Source organism: Abramis brama (genome assembly GCF_963993115.1).
Source record: "Abramis brama genome assembly, chromosome: 25".
Taxonomy (NCBI): Eukaryota; Metazoa; Chordata; class Actinopteri; order Cypriniformes; family Leuciscidae; genus Abramis; species Abramis brama.
The window spans coordinates 8,222,580-8,238,907 of NC_139987.1; the positions used below are offsets into that span (position 1 = coordinate 8,222,580).

Genomic DNA, 16,328 nt, shown 5'->3' on the forward strand with positions numbered 1-16,328 from the left:
CTTTTTCTCAGATTTGTGTGATTATAAAGTTAAAATTCTGACTTTGTTTCTCTGATATAAAGTCGGAATTACCTGTTTACATTTTTATTCTGTCGTTTTCTTCATAGTTAAATGGCAGTGATGCACAAAGGAAATAGGTTATAGTGTGTATATATAGCCTAAAACTAGAAATAAAACAAAAGTTTCTTATGTGCTTGCAAAGTCTGTATATTTTTTAGTTTAGGTGCTCTGTATCTTGTCACTTTGAAAAAATCATTGAAAAAACCCCTGTAAAAAATATTTACAGATGACTGTAATATATAACTAATATAAAATATAAAAATAATGCTGTATGAACCATTTATTTTAAATATGGTCTGGAAATCTACAGAGCGGTTTGGAAATTTGAGTCTGGAAAAGAATGGAATTTTTCAGTGAAAAATGTGTAGGAACCCTGTGTTATTGGAGCACGATTCTACCGGTGCAAGCATAATTTTAATTTTTACACTATATGTGATTATGCAGATCAGACTTCATCATTTGTATAGTAATTTGAACAAATTCATGAGCCCTGGGCAAAAAAACACAAACGATCTATCTATCTATCTATCTATCTATCTATCTATCTATCTATCTATCTATCTATCTATCTATCTATCTATCTATCTATCTATCTATCTATCTATCTATCTATCTATCTATCTATCTATCTATCTATCTATCTATCTATCTATCTATCTATCTATCTATCTAAAAACAAACTATGCGTTAAACATCAATTAACGTGATTGCATATTTGCAGTAAGCGTTTCTGGAAACTTCTCAAACACACTCTTCATAGTTAGTTATTTTTATTTATTTATTTAGTTAGTGAATTTGTTCAGAAGAGGTGTGATATTTATTTTCTAAGGCTTTCACCTGCTGTATGATAAAGTGGGTATGGAAAAAAGCATATTTTCTACATTGAATCCCATATTGAAATCCCCATTGAAGCCATAAGGACCGCTTAGTAACTTAGAGCAACTTTAATGCCCAGTACACATTTACGATTTGTCCCAGACGAAAGATGACCAATCGTGGTGATTTCTGTGGTCGTGGCTCCTAAACAGTGGTCCTTGTGAGAGAGTTTCAAAGAAGGCTTTTTTCATGGTCTTGCCACCAAAAATATCCTGTGATCATCTCACAGTGTGTTTGCTGCTGCGACCTACGTCTACTGACTAGCCAATAAAAATGCATCATGAAATGGCGTATTGATCAACGCGACATGGCGCTAAAACTTAAAACTACTTGCGTCAAGCTCCATTCAAAATTTGGCATGCCAAGTTGGCCTCTTTTCCCAAGCCATGACTGCGTCTATAGTTTCCTCTTCTTTTTTTCAGAGCACATAAAAACCACAATTGCCAAAGTGCGATTCACCTTGCTCTATTTGTTGACCACTAGCGCATGCTGATGACGTTTTATTCTTCTATACGAACTTGCATCGTAGCCTAAGATTCAATAGGTGACATCATCGTACAGTCTACATACCAAAGTCGTACCAAAGTTTATTAGATCCATGTCCTAATGATCTTATAGGATTGCTGAAATCACACAGTCTCTAGCTGGTATTAGGCTTGTGGAAGCAACATTTGTGCAATTTTTTTACTGCATGAATCTCTTAATCTTTTTGTTTGGAAAATCTTACACGACACCTGGGATCTTTAAAGACGATGAAGACGAAGCTAATTAGATCTGCTTTGGCTGCTTTTGTCCTTTTCCACTTGTTGGTGTTGTGAAGTGCCCCACAGACTGTAAAAATATGGAGATCAGGCACTCAATACACTGGAGTGCTGGTGCAAGTTTATGGCAGGTCATTTATTAACACATTGTTCTGTTTGTCTTCACATACTACCGTTTAAAAAGTTTAATGTTTTTGAAAGAAGACTCTTATCCAAATCTGTGTTTATTTGATGGAATACAGTAGAAAATTAATACTGTGAAATATTGTTTCAATTTTAAATACCTGTTTTTTTATTTTTATATATTTTAAATGTAATTTATTCCTGTGATCAAAGCTGTATTTTCAGCATCATTACTCCAGGCTTCAGTGTCACATGATCCTTCAGAAATCAATCTAATATGATGATTTGCTGCTTAAAAAAACATGAAACATGTTGAAAGCAATTTTTGTGGAAACCTTGATAAAAAAATTTCAGGGCTCTCATGAATAGAAAGTTCAAAACAGCATTTATTTGAAATAGAGATATTTTGTAACATTATAAATGTTTTTACTATCACTTTTCGTTTATTTACATTTATGCATTTGTAATTGAATGCATCCTTGCCGAATAAATGTATTAATTTCTATAAAACAAAATAATACAAAAATCTTACGGACCCCATAAAGTGCTGAAAATTAGGAAAAGTTAAACGTAAACAACAGATACACATACTGCTGACAAAAACTAACAACAACTAATTTTTCACTATTGAAGTATCTTTCTGTTCTGTTTGTGGCCTTCAGTGAGATCAGCCGACTGGACCTGGGCCTCATCGTAGAGGTGTGGAACAAAGGTCTCATCTGGGACACCATGTTAGGAACAGCCTGGATCCCGCTCAAATGCATCTGCCATTCAGAGGAGGTGAGGAAGGCCTTCACATCTCACAAAATCTTCCATTAAAATGCATTTCTTATGGGATGTTTTTAGTTGTAATTTCAGTGAACTTGCTTTTCAATTCAGGCAGTCCTGCAGATTCCTCTCTTATGCTGTTTAACATAATCAATAAGCTTTCCTCTGATCAGGAGGGCCCTGGCGAGTGGATATTTCTGGACTCTGAAGTTCTGATGAAGGCAGATGAGATATATGGAACTAAAAACCCAACGCCACATCGAGTCCTGCTGGACACTCGCTTTGAACTGCCCTTCGGTGAGATTCACTCTTTAAAATGATTTTCTATTGTTTAAAAAAAACACAAAGTTTATCATGTGTTATTTAATGCATAATTTCGACCCTTTTCACATTTTCGGGGTTCTCCGAAGCGAAAGTCGTCATATTTGGGTAAACTTCTATAGCTGTGAATGGGAGACGACAGCGAATATAATTTTTGTATTTCTATTTGCTCTAATAGCAAAAGAAAAAAATCAGTGATCGGGTTTCCAAGACTTTCCAAAAGATGGAAATAATATAGAACAATTGATTAAGTTGGTCAGAAGAGAGAAATATGTCAAAGCTGTCATCACTTCTTCAGCCATTGTATTAGAAACACCCTCACAGCTGCGTTCATTCTTTTTTGCAATTTACTGACAAGGTAATATAACACAATATATAGCATTATAAATGTGTATTACATTTTTTTGGGTAACACTTTAGTTTATGGTTGAATTCTCACTATTAACTAGTTGCATATTAGCATGCATATTGCTAGGATATTGCTAATTCCTTATTCTGCATGACCATACATTTCACAGTTTCCATAAAAATGTTCAGTTTTCTACATAGATAATGTATTTTGAGCATCAACTCATCACGTTAGAATGATTTCTGGAGGATCATGTGACACTGAAGACTGGAGTAATGATGCTGAAAATTCAGCTTTGATCACAGGAATAAATTACATTTTAAAGAAAAACATTTTAAATTGTAATATATATATATATATATATATATACATATATATATATATATATACATATATATATATATATATATATATATATATATATATATATATATATATATATATATATATATATATATATATATATATATATACATTCATGTCTTTCCAAACCTTCCTTTCTTCCGAGGTGCACAAAATGAGAAATGTTCAACTTCGTTGTATGCAAAAGAGCAGTGTGAACATTGTGTTCCACATTAAGAATGGCTTGCTGATCTGTTGTTTGGAAACACTGCTCAAGATCAATCCCGTCTGCCTCTCTGATGCTTTTGCTTTCTATTGATTTGTTGAATGTCATCAGGGTTGAGTGAATCTCCTTCAGGCAGCTTCTTTCTTTTTAATAAATCAGTTATCAAACTGTCTCTCCAAAACAGTTGCTTTATCCAGTATACACTGTTGTAATGTGGGTAACACTTTTGTAAAAAAAAAAAAAAAAAGAAATGATAAAAAGCAAACAAACATAAAACAGCTTTTTAGGCTTGAATGGCACAGTTTCCTGAGACTCCATGCAGCGGAGAGATAAAAGAAGGCTTGAGGAGGCTGGTTGAATTGTCACTTTGATTTGCTCCTCTTTGTGTAAGACTTCACAAAAAATATTTACATGTTTGCCAGCTGTGTCTTCATTGTGAGTGGAGCAATGGGCTGTAAATAAAGTGTGTAGCGGTGCAGGTTGTTGGGATGCGAAAGGTCGAACCTTCGTAAGTGCCGCGTTTGGCCTGGTTACCTGCCATTGATCCCATTCATAAGCCTGACTGTTTTATCCGAGCACTTTGAAGCTACTCTCCTCGTGTTCAGTATCCCATGTGCTTTCAAAGGACACAGAGCACAGTATCTGAGGCTTTGTTCACATTGCACCCAATTCCAATTTGTTTTTAAATCAGGACTGACAGTCCGCGTCATCGTTTTGCAATGAATTCAGATCTGATTGTTCAGACAGTTAACATAAACAATAAACATAAATCACACGGGGGGGAAAAAGTGGGGAATGAAACAGTTTTCACTCTGTAATTATTTGTGAAATTTACTAGCAATTTCTAAGAAACAGCAGCACAATTAAACTGTAACGCATTGAATTTTGAAAGACTGAAGTTACATTTTTAGTGACACTTTAGTTTGGGGACCATTTCTCACTATTAATTAATTGCTTCTAATTAGCATGCATATTGGCTGTTTATTAGTACTTATAAAGCACGTATTAATCCCTTATTCTGCATGACTATATTCTACATCCCTTAATCCTACCCAATACCTAAACTTAACCACTAAAGCAACAACTTTATTAACTATTAATAAGCAGTAAATTAGGTGTTTATTGAGGCAAAAGTCGTAGTTAATAGTGGTCGTGTTCCCCAAGCTAAAGTGTGACCTCGCGGAGCTGATTGCTTTTATAAAACGGTTACTCCATAAAAATATTAATTTTAATATTTATTTTATTCGTAAAATAAACACCAGCAACAAAATGTATAACGTTATAACACATTTATTCCTCCGCCAAGCAATGTAGTTCCAAAGAGGTTGCTAAGCAACACATGCAGCAACAAAGAATCACAAACGGCAGTTGCGCAGTAACACTAATGTAATGCGGTCTCTGGTGTGTGTTTGTTGAGTAATTTACAATGGCTTCGAACATGGCTCAACCAATCAGAATCAAGGACCGGAATTATCCGTTTTATAACATACAATAATCTTCAAAAAAAACATTTTTGAGGCACATTTTTAACAGTGCTGCTCTGATAGCAATGACTGTAAAACATGAAAGACTTTAAGATTTTAATCTGGTTTCAAACGACATACAGTATGAATGTGCTTAGACCGGGTTTGCAAACATGTTTAAACTACAAACACAGAAACAGATTTTAGTATTATTTTTTATTTCTTTTTCTACCTGTATGGCTGCACAAACTATGTCTACGCATACTGGATTTTTATTAATGCCTTAGTGTAATAATTATGGTTTGTTTGCAAAGTAACCGGTATTGTCGGTATTGAACCGACTGATTTTCCTTTGGTCCTTTAGTTTTCCTTAAGCTTTAGTCAGACAGCACAACATCCCTTTGTCCCTGTACTTGCTTTTAAAGTGAAGTGTCATGTAATACGCCTGGCGGACTATTTTTGAGGTCCTTCGGCCAACTAGCTCATTATACATTTAAAAGTGCTGAATACTTGATCGTAACGTCTTGGCACATTTAAATGGTTTGCATGAAGTTTTATGTCTTAGACTGCAAAATTCACATCTCACTACCATTTTTGCAGAAATCCCAGAGGACGAGGCTCGATACTGGACCGGAAAACTGGAACGTATCAATGCTATGGGCATTCACGATGAGGTAAGACCTGTGCATGTGCCGCAAAATAACAGCATGATTTCAATATTTCACTACAATGGGGGTTAGTTCGCAAACAACAGTCCACACTGACTGTCGTTGCAAATAATATAATGAGAAGAGATTGATGAGGTGGCATGACCATTTACGTTGTGTTTTGCTACAGTTGTCATTGAAATTTGCATTTGAATGTGTAGACAATGTTTACCAGAATTCATAGTATTATTTTATTACTTAATTCAAGATCATAGATTTTTTTTTTGTATAAAAATGAAAATATTTATAGTTAATATTAAAAATGACAACACTTTTATTAAAATAATATAGTTATTAAAATATGTAATGTATCACTTTACTGTATATCTCACTTTGACTTTCTGCTTTAAACACACATCATCCCTGACAGGCGACAGCTAAAAGTGTTTTAGCCATAGAGGTGTAAACTATTTAGTAATATTAATTTTAAGTGGTTACACTTTATTTAAAGGTGTCTTTGTGCACTGTTATTATACGTTAAGTTCTGAGTATTATTAAGTAACTGCAATGTACTTATATATATAGGGTTAGGGGGATTAGGGTTTGGTTTGGTTTAGGGTTAGTTGCATGTAATTATGCATAATTTATAGTTATTACTGTAGTAACAACGTGTAACAAAGACACTCTAAAAAGTGTTACCTTTTAAGTTTTAAAATATAATGTTATCTCTGGAAGGTGTGCTGTAATTTGAGATTGGTTAATATTTACATCTCAACCACCATCACCTCTTTTGTAACACAATAAATTTGTCATTTATCTAGTTTTCCTTGTCAAGTCTGTTGTTACTTACTTTTGGCACTTATACATTTATATATTAAATAATGCAGGTAGATTTGTTGTAGTCTCTAAGTTATAAATGTAGGTCTAATTATATATGTTTTTAATGTTTTTGTTTTTCTTCTGTTTCCATCTTGGTTATCTAATAATTAGCTTCACAGCATTGGTATGGGATCAGCATGTGTGTGTGCTTTGAGCAGTTTTTGCTGTGCATTAATGTGACCAGATTAATAAAACTCACATATGGGTAATTGTCTAGGACTTTTTGTTATAATCATCATCAAGATTTTTGCTAAATATTTATGTATATAGGAATTGTCTAAACCTCAACTAAATCATTTTATTTAGTCCTGTGGTGAGGCGATTTTTAATAGTACAAAAAGTAATATTACATGTAGACCCTCTAATACATACAAGGTCATAACTGCATGCATGCTTTTTTTTAAAACAATAAGCAACATACTTTTCAAATACTTGGAGTATAACATGTCACACCACAGGACATTTTAAATTTAAATCTACAAGTATTTCACATATGCTTTTTTCCCCTTGTTCTGTAAAGCAACCTTGGGTTTTGGAAAGGCGCTAATAAAATAAAAAAATATACATATTATTGTACAGCAGATTTATCAGTGTAATCATGAATCCAGATCCAATAATAGCGTCTTTTGCAAAAAGCATAATAAAGGTAGTCCTTAAATTAATCAGTCTCATGATATCTGATGATATTGTATCTGTACAGTTTGAAGTGAGTTTGCAGTGAAAATGCATGCAATTTAATGTTGTTGTTTTTTTTTATTTGCATGTAATTAGTTCTTAATTATCCTCTTCTTTCTCTCTCCTCATGTTAGTTTCCCTTACAGGATGAAGTAGCGGGACGCCCTCTGCCCTGTGCTGCCTCTCAGTGCTGTGAGTGACATCATCTCACACTAGATGGAGCCATGGCATCATGCCTGATGCTTCACTGCACTCTCCACTCCTTTATCTTCACATACCTCTTCTTTTTGTCACCTTCGAGTAGTGGATATTTTAACATACAATCTGTTCACAGCGTATCTGTTCACATATGTTCGCTAAAGCATCCTGCATTTAAATCAAACACAAGAGCATTCACATTAGACCCAAAATGTCAGTCTTTGTAAATTATTTTATCTTTGCACATCTTCTCTCACTCTTGATTTTTAACCTCACCAGGCAACTATTTTGGATGGGTCGACAGCCAGAGTATGTAATTTTATACAGTAACCCTTTACTCGAGAACTTCCCTGGACCCTTAAAAGCCCTTCTGTACTTTCATATTAGCCCAAAGTGTTGAGATTTTCATGCACACTTGCATAGATGAAATCTCAATACAATCCCACAGATTGTAACACATTTTATAAATATTTTTGCAATGGCAAATGTAAATATTGGCAGCTAGCTCTTTAATGCTAAACTTGATCAAATATTTCAAAAGGTGTAAAAAAATAGCTGAAAATATTTGATAATGAACCTGATAGTTTAATTATATGATACAATTTAGGCTTACCGTATTTTACGGTGTAATGCTTCATGTAAAGCATCTTCCAAGTAAATGAGGGATGATATAGGTTTTATCTCTATATTTGCAAATTTTAGTCAAACTCTGTTTAGGAAACAGTAATTTACATAAATATTTGGGTGCTTTGTTTAGATTGGATGCATGAACTTTCCCCCCAAAAATTTCCTTCAGTTTTTACCCTGTTGATTTGTTCTTTGTGTATGTTGTGATCTCCCTGTTTAAGTTGTCCTGCATTTACTTCCGTCTACTTGTTAGTATTGTGTGGCAACTTTGTTTCAGAGAGACACATTTGATTTCACTTGGATGATCAGAGATTGTTTTACGTTTTTCTTTTATTTACATCAAAATATACTTTTCTGCATTGCTCATCCGTAATATTTCCAGCCTGACCTTTCTGCCTCACCCTATCTAGCTTTGGATGACCTGGACAGTGCGGTGGAGGACAGAGACAGTGACTACAGGAGTGAGACGAGCAGTAGCTTGCCTCCCCGCTACCACACCACAGCCCAGCCCAACTCTTCACTTCACCAGTATCCCATGGGGCCACGCTTTCAGCAGCACATGGACTCTTGTGCTGACTCTTTGCACAGCTTTGAATTTGAGTATAGGGAGCACCATGCAAGCAGGTACATTCAGTTACTACTGAGTACTGCACTGTATGCATACACACTATACGACGTCTTGTTACTTTGTGTACAACTGCACTCATTTTACAACACTTTTAACACTGAACATATTGATTTTGGAACGAATATGTCCATAAACCAGCTTTGAAATAACAATTTGAAGAAAAAAAAGTAACATATATTAAGGAATATGAATATCTTTTTATGAGCGTTTTTTTTACTTGTTTCATTTTTTTTTATTTTTTTATTTTTTATTAATTGTTTTGAAATAACAATTAATTATCCTGCTGGGTGCAAACCATCTTTGTTTGTTATGCCAAACTTTAAACTTGCAATCTGAGAATGGATTTCTAGTCTTTTAGACTTGGGATTTGTGTAAGAGAAAAAACTGAAATGTGGTATTCCGAGATTGTGGTTAATCAGAGTCTTTTGTGTGGCCCAACACAGAGCTAATCCGGATAATTCTATTGCATCAGATCCCTTTAAAAAAATACAGACTAGAGATTTTATTTCTTTTGATCATTAATTTATGGTTGGGGGAGGGGGGTATCTATTTGTCAGTGAGGTGAAAGGCATTTCATGGTATAATAAGGAATGTAAATTTGTTTTCTTAACTTTACTTTAAGTGCCCATATTATGGATTTTTGAAAATTACCTTTCATGTAGTGTGTAACATGGCTCTAGAAGAATGAAAACATCCTGCAAAGTTTTAAATCTGAAAGTGCACCGTGTATAAAGTTATTGTCTTTCAAAAGTAAGAGTCGACTCTGAGCCAATGAAATTAATCGTTTTTCAAATGAGTCATAAGCCGTTTCGTTGTGACGTCAAGACGAAACATTAGCATATTGCCTGCCCACTTATTGCGCGTGCAGACACCAGGGAAAACTTGAACCTCAAACCTGCAGCTGATTCCTGTGGATAATGGATAGCATCATGTTGAGAAGAAGCTGTGCTCTACAATGTAAAGATTAGGGCAGTTTTTTTTTTTTTTTTTTTTTTTTTTCACTGCCCAAGGACAAGCATATGAAGAATCAGTTGTTAAAGTTCATCTTTACCACGATATAACAGCAGTATAATCCTAAACTTTTGCTGTGTTCCCTTTATTTTACTTACGACTGCTTCTTAAATCTTGGAGTTCAGTGTAGGATTCACAAACCGCTTGCTCTTGAAAGATGGTGTTCAAAATATTTAGTTTTGAGTTTTATATTGTGTAGGTCTCCTGCTAACTGGTTAACTCACATTATTACTGTCTTACTGAAATACTTCTGCTGATCAGTTGTGGGGCACTATTACCTAAAACTGTGTCTATTAATGCAGATTCTCTGTTGTTCTCACAACATTGAGTAAAGATTAAGCATGGAGCAAGATTTGTTTTACCAACGTTTATGTTACATCAGTCATTCACGCTCGGCTAATGTATGCACTGTTATTGATAGTTTCCACATGTTCACCGCAATAAATTAGAAAAATACTCTGTAAATAAGTACAAGTGAAATAATCGGTTTGTTTGATGGACATGCATTTGTTAATGCTGATGGTGAGGAATTACAGTTGCGACATCTCATAATGTACCTCAAACTGAGTAACATTAGTGTATCACTGAGAAACATCCTGCTCGAGTCGTCCTTGCGATGGAGGTTCGGGTCGAATAACTAGTTCTTCCAGTGTTTCATCATCGGACTTGCGCTCCGATTGATATGGTACAATCGACGTCATTGTTTGTTACAGTGTTTAGTTTACGGTGTAGGAAGCCTCAGGACACGCAGAGCTGACGTTATGGCAATGGGCGGTTTTGTTTTCGACACGAGGTAGACCAATCACAACAGACTGAGCTGTCTGGCCAATCAGAGCAGAGTAGCTCGCGGAAAGGAGGAATTTAGAGAGATTGATTCATCCGACGAGTTTGAGAAATGTATATTATGAGAAAATGAAACAGTTTTTTGACCTTTGATGCAAGTAAACCTGTTGTAGGAGACTCCAAAACAACATTAGGAAACTTTAAAATGGCATAATAGTGGCACTTCAAACTCAAAACTTTTGCTTTGTTATTGCTTTAGTGTATCACTATGATCATGTTTTTGCTTTCAGCAGCTTTTGTCTCTAATGTTGAAGTACATTTTTCTCTTTCTTTCTTTCCCCCTCCTTTTTATCCTCTTCCATCCTTTTAATCTCCGCTAGAGTTCCTAATCAGAGGGGTAGAGTTAGGATTGTCCCAGTAGATTCAGGCATGGGTGTGGAGGATTGGGAGGTAAAGTACAAACCTCAGGGTAAAAGTACTCTGAATGAGTTCCTTGATAGAGAGAAACAGGCATGGATTGAGGAGCATGACAGACAAGATGATCTTGTTCATATTGAAAAGGCTTACCATGACCCCATATTCAACCAGTTGTCTCCAATAAAAAACAAAAGTGCTTCATTAAATGCTGCTTACCCAGAAGGCTATGCCACTATTGACCGAAGGAGAAAGAAAAAAATCCGGGACCCAGGAGGACTGGAACATGTCGGAGCAGAGCATTTCCCTCCCGATCTTGCATTTCTCCGTCAAAAACGAAGCGAGCTTGTGTTACGTCAAGTGAAAGAAATGGAAGAGGCTGATGAAAACATGATGCCATGCCTGAAACCATACAAAAATGGCTTACTCTACAAAACTAGAATGTGGGCCAAAAACAAGCTTGAAAACACACTGGAGAATTATGTCGCATATCAAGAGGAAGAAGCAGCTAGGCTGAGGGAAGATGTAGGCTTTGATTCTGAGGGCTCAGATGAGATACAATATTCCATTGGCTCTGAGGAGGAGTTAGAGGAAATGACCTCTTTAGCTAAGGCCCTCAGGAGTGAGGAGAGGAAGAATTATAGCCACTATGGATATCTCTCAACATATGGTAGCCAAAGTGAGAGGCTTCAAGGTTACCGTGATAAGAAAAGTGGAAAGTGTAAAATTGGTGGATGGGCTCCAGAGGTCATGCTGTCTCCTGTAGAGGAACCTAGTGATGAATATGTTGATCCTATGGATGAGCTGCAGTGCCTGGTTGAAACTGTATCAGAATATCTAGCTGAAAAAGAAGAGGAGATCAGTAAATATGGATCCTTACCGAAGTCTAACAAATCAAGGCTGTCATCTCAGGGTAGTGCAAGAACTGAATCCGTTGGAGATGAGCAAGGGATCATCTCTAAGGAAGTAAAAGAAAAACCCATAGATGCCAAAGAACAAAATTCAAGTGGTGCTTCTGAACATGGAGTGGCAGAGATAAAGAATGCCATGAGCTCATTATTTAGCTCTTTAACAGATAAAGTTGTGTCAAGCTCAAAACAAGTGGGGTCGAAGTCTGTTGAACAATCAGAGGCACCAAATAATGTTCCTGCTTGTTCTGGTATATCAAAATTGTTGTCCTTCATGCCAAAGTCTGCAAGTCCCACACCAGTAGCTGTGGTATCACCTACTCAGGATCCTCATAGAAAGTTTTCAATGCCATCTCTTTCGTCTTTCCAACCATCTGATGCCAACTTTCAAGGGGTAGACCAGTCAACCCAAACAATCAGAAATGAGTACAACAAATACAGTGGTGTCACAGCTCACAAAGAGACACCATCTTCTGTGAATTCAGTGCTGGAAAATGAGAACATTTTCACTGGAGAAAATGTTGTGAATGTAATGGACAAAAGTTATTTTCAAAAGGATTTTGATGCAAGGGAAAAGAAGCCAGGAGAACAGCTCAGTGTTTTGAATGACAATACAAAACACAGTAAAATGTCAGATGCATATCAAGTTGTTGACGGTGAAAACCTTCAAATTCTTACAACTACCTCTAATGCAATAAATAGTGAGAAGACGCACATTAAGCCTCTAACACAAAACTCCTCTGAGGAGTCAGGATTTTTTAGTCCTTTTAAGAAATCTCTCAGTTCATTAATCTCACCTGGATATCCAGTGCCTCCTCAGACTCAAACACAGACCGTTTTTCCTGTCTTCAGATCAGCGGAAGACATTAAAGTAGAAAAACTTTCAGATAAATCCTCCATTATAAGGCAACCTTTTGTCTCCTCTGACAATGTATCTGTCCCACAACCTAAAACATCAGAAGGGGGGCTGTTTTCTGGATTTCTTAAATTTGCAACTGGTGAGGATTCTAGTACAACGAGAAGTATGTCACAAAACTCAGTTAAGACAGATCAAACTCTTCCTGCCACAAACATAATTACAGGTGCATTTCCATCTTCAGTTCCTAACAATACAAAATCAACATCACAGATCCATAAAGAACCCCCTGAGGCAAAGGCTATGGTGAACACAGAAACAGGTTGGTTTTCTAGTTTTTTTAAGGTGGCACCAACCGAAGATCTGCAACCTGTTACTATACCTACCCAAAGGCCTAATATTCAGAGCTCTCCACTTCCTCCCCAAAGGCCTAATATTCAGAGCTCTCCACTTCCTCCAGGGTCAAATCAGAATGTACCTAGGATGCAACATCAGAATCCAGTTTCTGCTAAAGAACAAATGCAATTTAGGCACCAACATCCTGGTCCAACTGAAGTCCCTCATGTTACAGAGCAAAAAACATCTCAAAATGAACGTCAGGGTCTGTTTTCTAGTTTGTTTAAATCAGCTGCCTCTGATGATTCATCAGGTTCCCGAACATCTACTAATCAATCACAACAAGGAGGCTTACTCTCAGGATTCATGAAATTTGCATCAACGGGTGATATGACAGCAGTTACTCAACCCAATCAGTCACAACAAAGGAGCCAGTCTGCTCAAATGATAAATCAACAAAACCAACCTCACCCCCAACAAAGTGCATCTAATCCTCTTATCTCAGGGCAGTTAAATTTGTCCTCCACAGAAAATGAGTCGACTCATAGACCTCTCCAAAAACTCAGTCCTCAAACTAATGAGCAACAGTCAAAATGTGCAAGTGCACCACCTCAACAGGGGAGTATTTTGTCTGGCCTTTTCAGATTTGCCTCCAGTGACAAGGTGTCAGACACTCAAACAAAGATGTCCCAGGAGCAACAAATATCATCAAGTGTGAGTTCTCATCAAGATCCAGTCCAGATTATTGCAACGGAACAGAGCTGCAACCTTGCTCAGCAGTCTAGAATTCAGAATCAGCAGTCAGACCAACATCAGAAAGGCATATTAGATGCCCCTGGACAAAGGGTATCCCATCAAGGACCTTCTCAACAAGATGACCTTTCATCCGGCCCTTTCAAGTTTGCCACATCAGATGTTTCTGTCTCTCAGTCAACACAACAAATACAAGCATCTAACAATCAGTCCTCTCCTCTCCAGCCAAAAACAAATGTGATGGGACAAAGCCACTCATCTCAAGATAATTCATTTAAACAAAAACCCCAGTCAGGTGGTCTCTTCTCTGCCTTTCTTAAAATATCCTCCACTGAGTCACAGGAACTGAATATGCCACATGTTACAAAGGAAAACAATGAACATGCTTGTTTGCAGCAGTCAATTGAGACAAAACAGAGTTCTCCTGTGGCAAGACAAGATACATCCTCTCAGTCAGGAATATTGTCTGGTCTTTTCAGTAAGCTCACATCCTCGCATCCTGAAGATGCATCACCAAACAGAAAGAATTCATTTGAGCAGAAACAGGAGCAGCAACACATACCAACAGAGATTTCCACTCAGAAAGGTCAATCAAAAAGGCAGCTACCTCAACTACCCTCTCAGAATCAAGCTGAACTGCAAAACCAAAAGCCCTCTAATCAACAAGGTTTCTTATCTGGAATATTCAGCAGGATTACAACAGACGTTTCCCCTGCCAAAATGGAGGACGTGGTTGTTGAAGGATCACATTCTATAGGACTTCTGAGACACAATGTATCTGACCTAAATAATGTGCCTAGGATCTGTGACACAGAGAGCCTTGATTTGAGGACACCAGCAAGTTATGCAAGGTCACAACAAAATCGTGCTGCATACACATCAAATAGCACTGGTAATTTACCTCTCTTATATAGCTCACAAAACTTTTTGCTCTCAAGTCAAGTAAGAGACACTTCATATACCACTGACAATCTTCGCAGCCCCCCTCTTGGTTACCCGTCTCGAGCTGTAATGTCACAGGAATATTTAAGGCAGAGTTATCCATCCTTACATAGTATATCTGAACAATATGGTTACCAACAAGGCTCATCTTCGTATGCATTGGGACTTAGTCCCAATGATGAACACTCATGGATCCAAGAATCAATTTTGTGGCAACAGCTGAATGATCAGTCATTAGGCTACTATCCTGACGGACATAGAGGTACACTTAGCGATGAAGTCCACAAATCTTCTCAGTGTCTGAACAATATGAATATGGATGTAAATCAACAATATTGTCCTACTCGGGAATGGATGAGATGCCAGGGAGAGAACGATAATCAACCGGAGTATTTCAGAGATATTCCCAATAGTTCAATGAGACTGAGAGCATGGAATAGCCAGAACAGTTTGGATGTGATTAGTAGCCAAGAGTTTGGTGTATTGAATTTGAGCATGAAAAATAATGCTAAATTAGGCAAGTGGCACTCATTTAGTGCAGAAAGTTGTTACAGTCTAAACAGTGTTTCATATCATGAGGGATATTATGAGGAAACCCCTCCACATCTTTCTTACTCCGCTAATGGACAGTATATCTATCAAGGCACATCAGACATTTTCAGTCAACCTGGGAATAATGGAAGCTATGTTAATGTAGCTACATCACCAAATCATTGGAACTACTCTTCAACAAGCAACATTGATGTGGAGGAACATGTTTATCTTGAGGAGTCAGAGTGGTATCAGCAATGGCTTTCACTTTTGGACCAAGGGATGTGGTGGCCTGCAGATGATGGAGATTGTGGATATTTTGTCTACACTGATTATGAGTATATTTACGCCCTACTGACAGATGAGTCTGGGCAATATGTCTATGCATGTGCCCCAGAACAAGAGTGGGGAAATAAAGGGGACTTCTATCCTAGTGCCTGGTTGTATAATGAGATGGTTAAAGTTTGTGGTTTTAAGATTCCTCTCTACAATGAAGATGAGCTCCTCTGGATTCCAGGGCAAGACCAAAATGAAGCTGAACTTCTTACTGCACCTCTTGACTTGTCAGCAGCCTATAGAAAAGGTAACCAAATCATGAATCTGAATCTAGAGTGTTTCTCTCAGATGTTTGAGGATTCCATTCTTCGTCAAAGACAGCAAGCTCTGGATTTTTCCAATTATCAATTCAACAAGGTTAAGATAGATACAAAACAACAGCTCCAGAACAATTATTGTTACTGGGATCCTTCTCAGGAAGCTGTTGACCTCTCATTTTATGGTGCCAACCACAATAGTACAAATCTCAACAGCAGAGCAATGAAAGAACTGCTATCCCAGAAGGTTTCTATTTC

The 16,328-nt window shown here is 36.9% G+C and overlaps 1 protein-coding gene across 2 annotated transcripts in view; it reads left to right on the forward strand.

The window, feature by feature from the left end:
• unc13bb (unc-13 homolog Bb (C. elegans)) overlaps positions 1–16,328 on the forward strand; it is a 101,075-nt gene that overhangs the window by 31,022 nt on the left and 53,725 nt on the right. For both annotated transcript variants that reach the window (XM_084104137.1, XM_084104138.1), the window contains exons 4-8: positions 2,483–2,600; positions 2,762–2,885; positions 5,890–5,963; positions 7,625–7,682; positions 8,726–8,939. In XM_084104137.1, the coding sequence (XP_083960263.1) occupies positions 2,483–2,600; positions 2,762–2,885; positions 5,890–5,963; positions 7,625–7,682; positions 8,726–8,939 (588 nt within the window). The remainder of the gene's footprint in view (positions 1–2,482; positions 2,601–2,761; positions 2,886–5,889; positions 5,964–7,624; positions 7,683–8,725; positions 8,940–16,328) is intronic.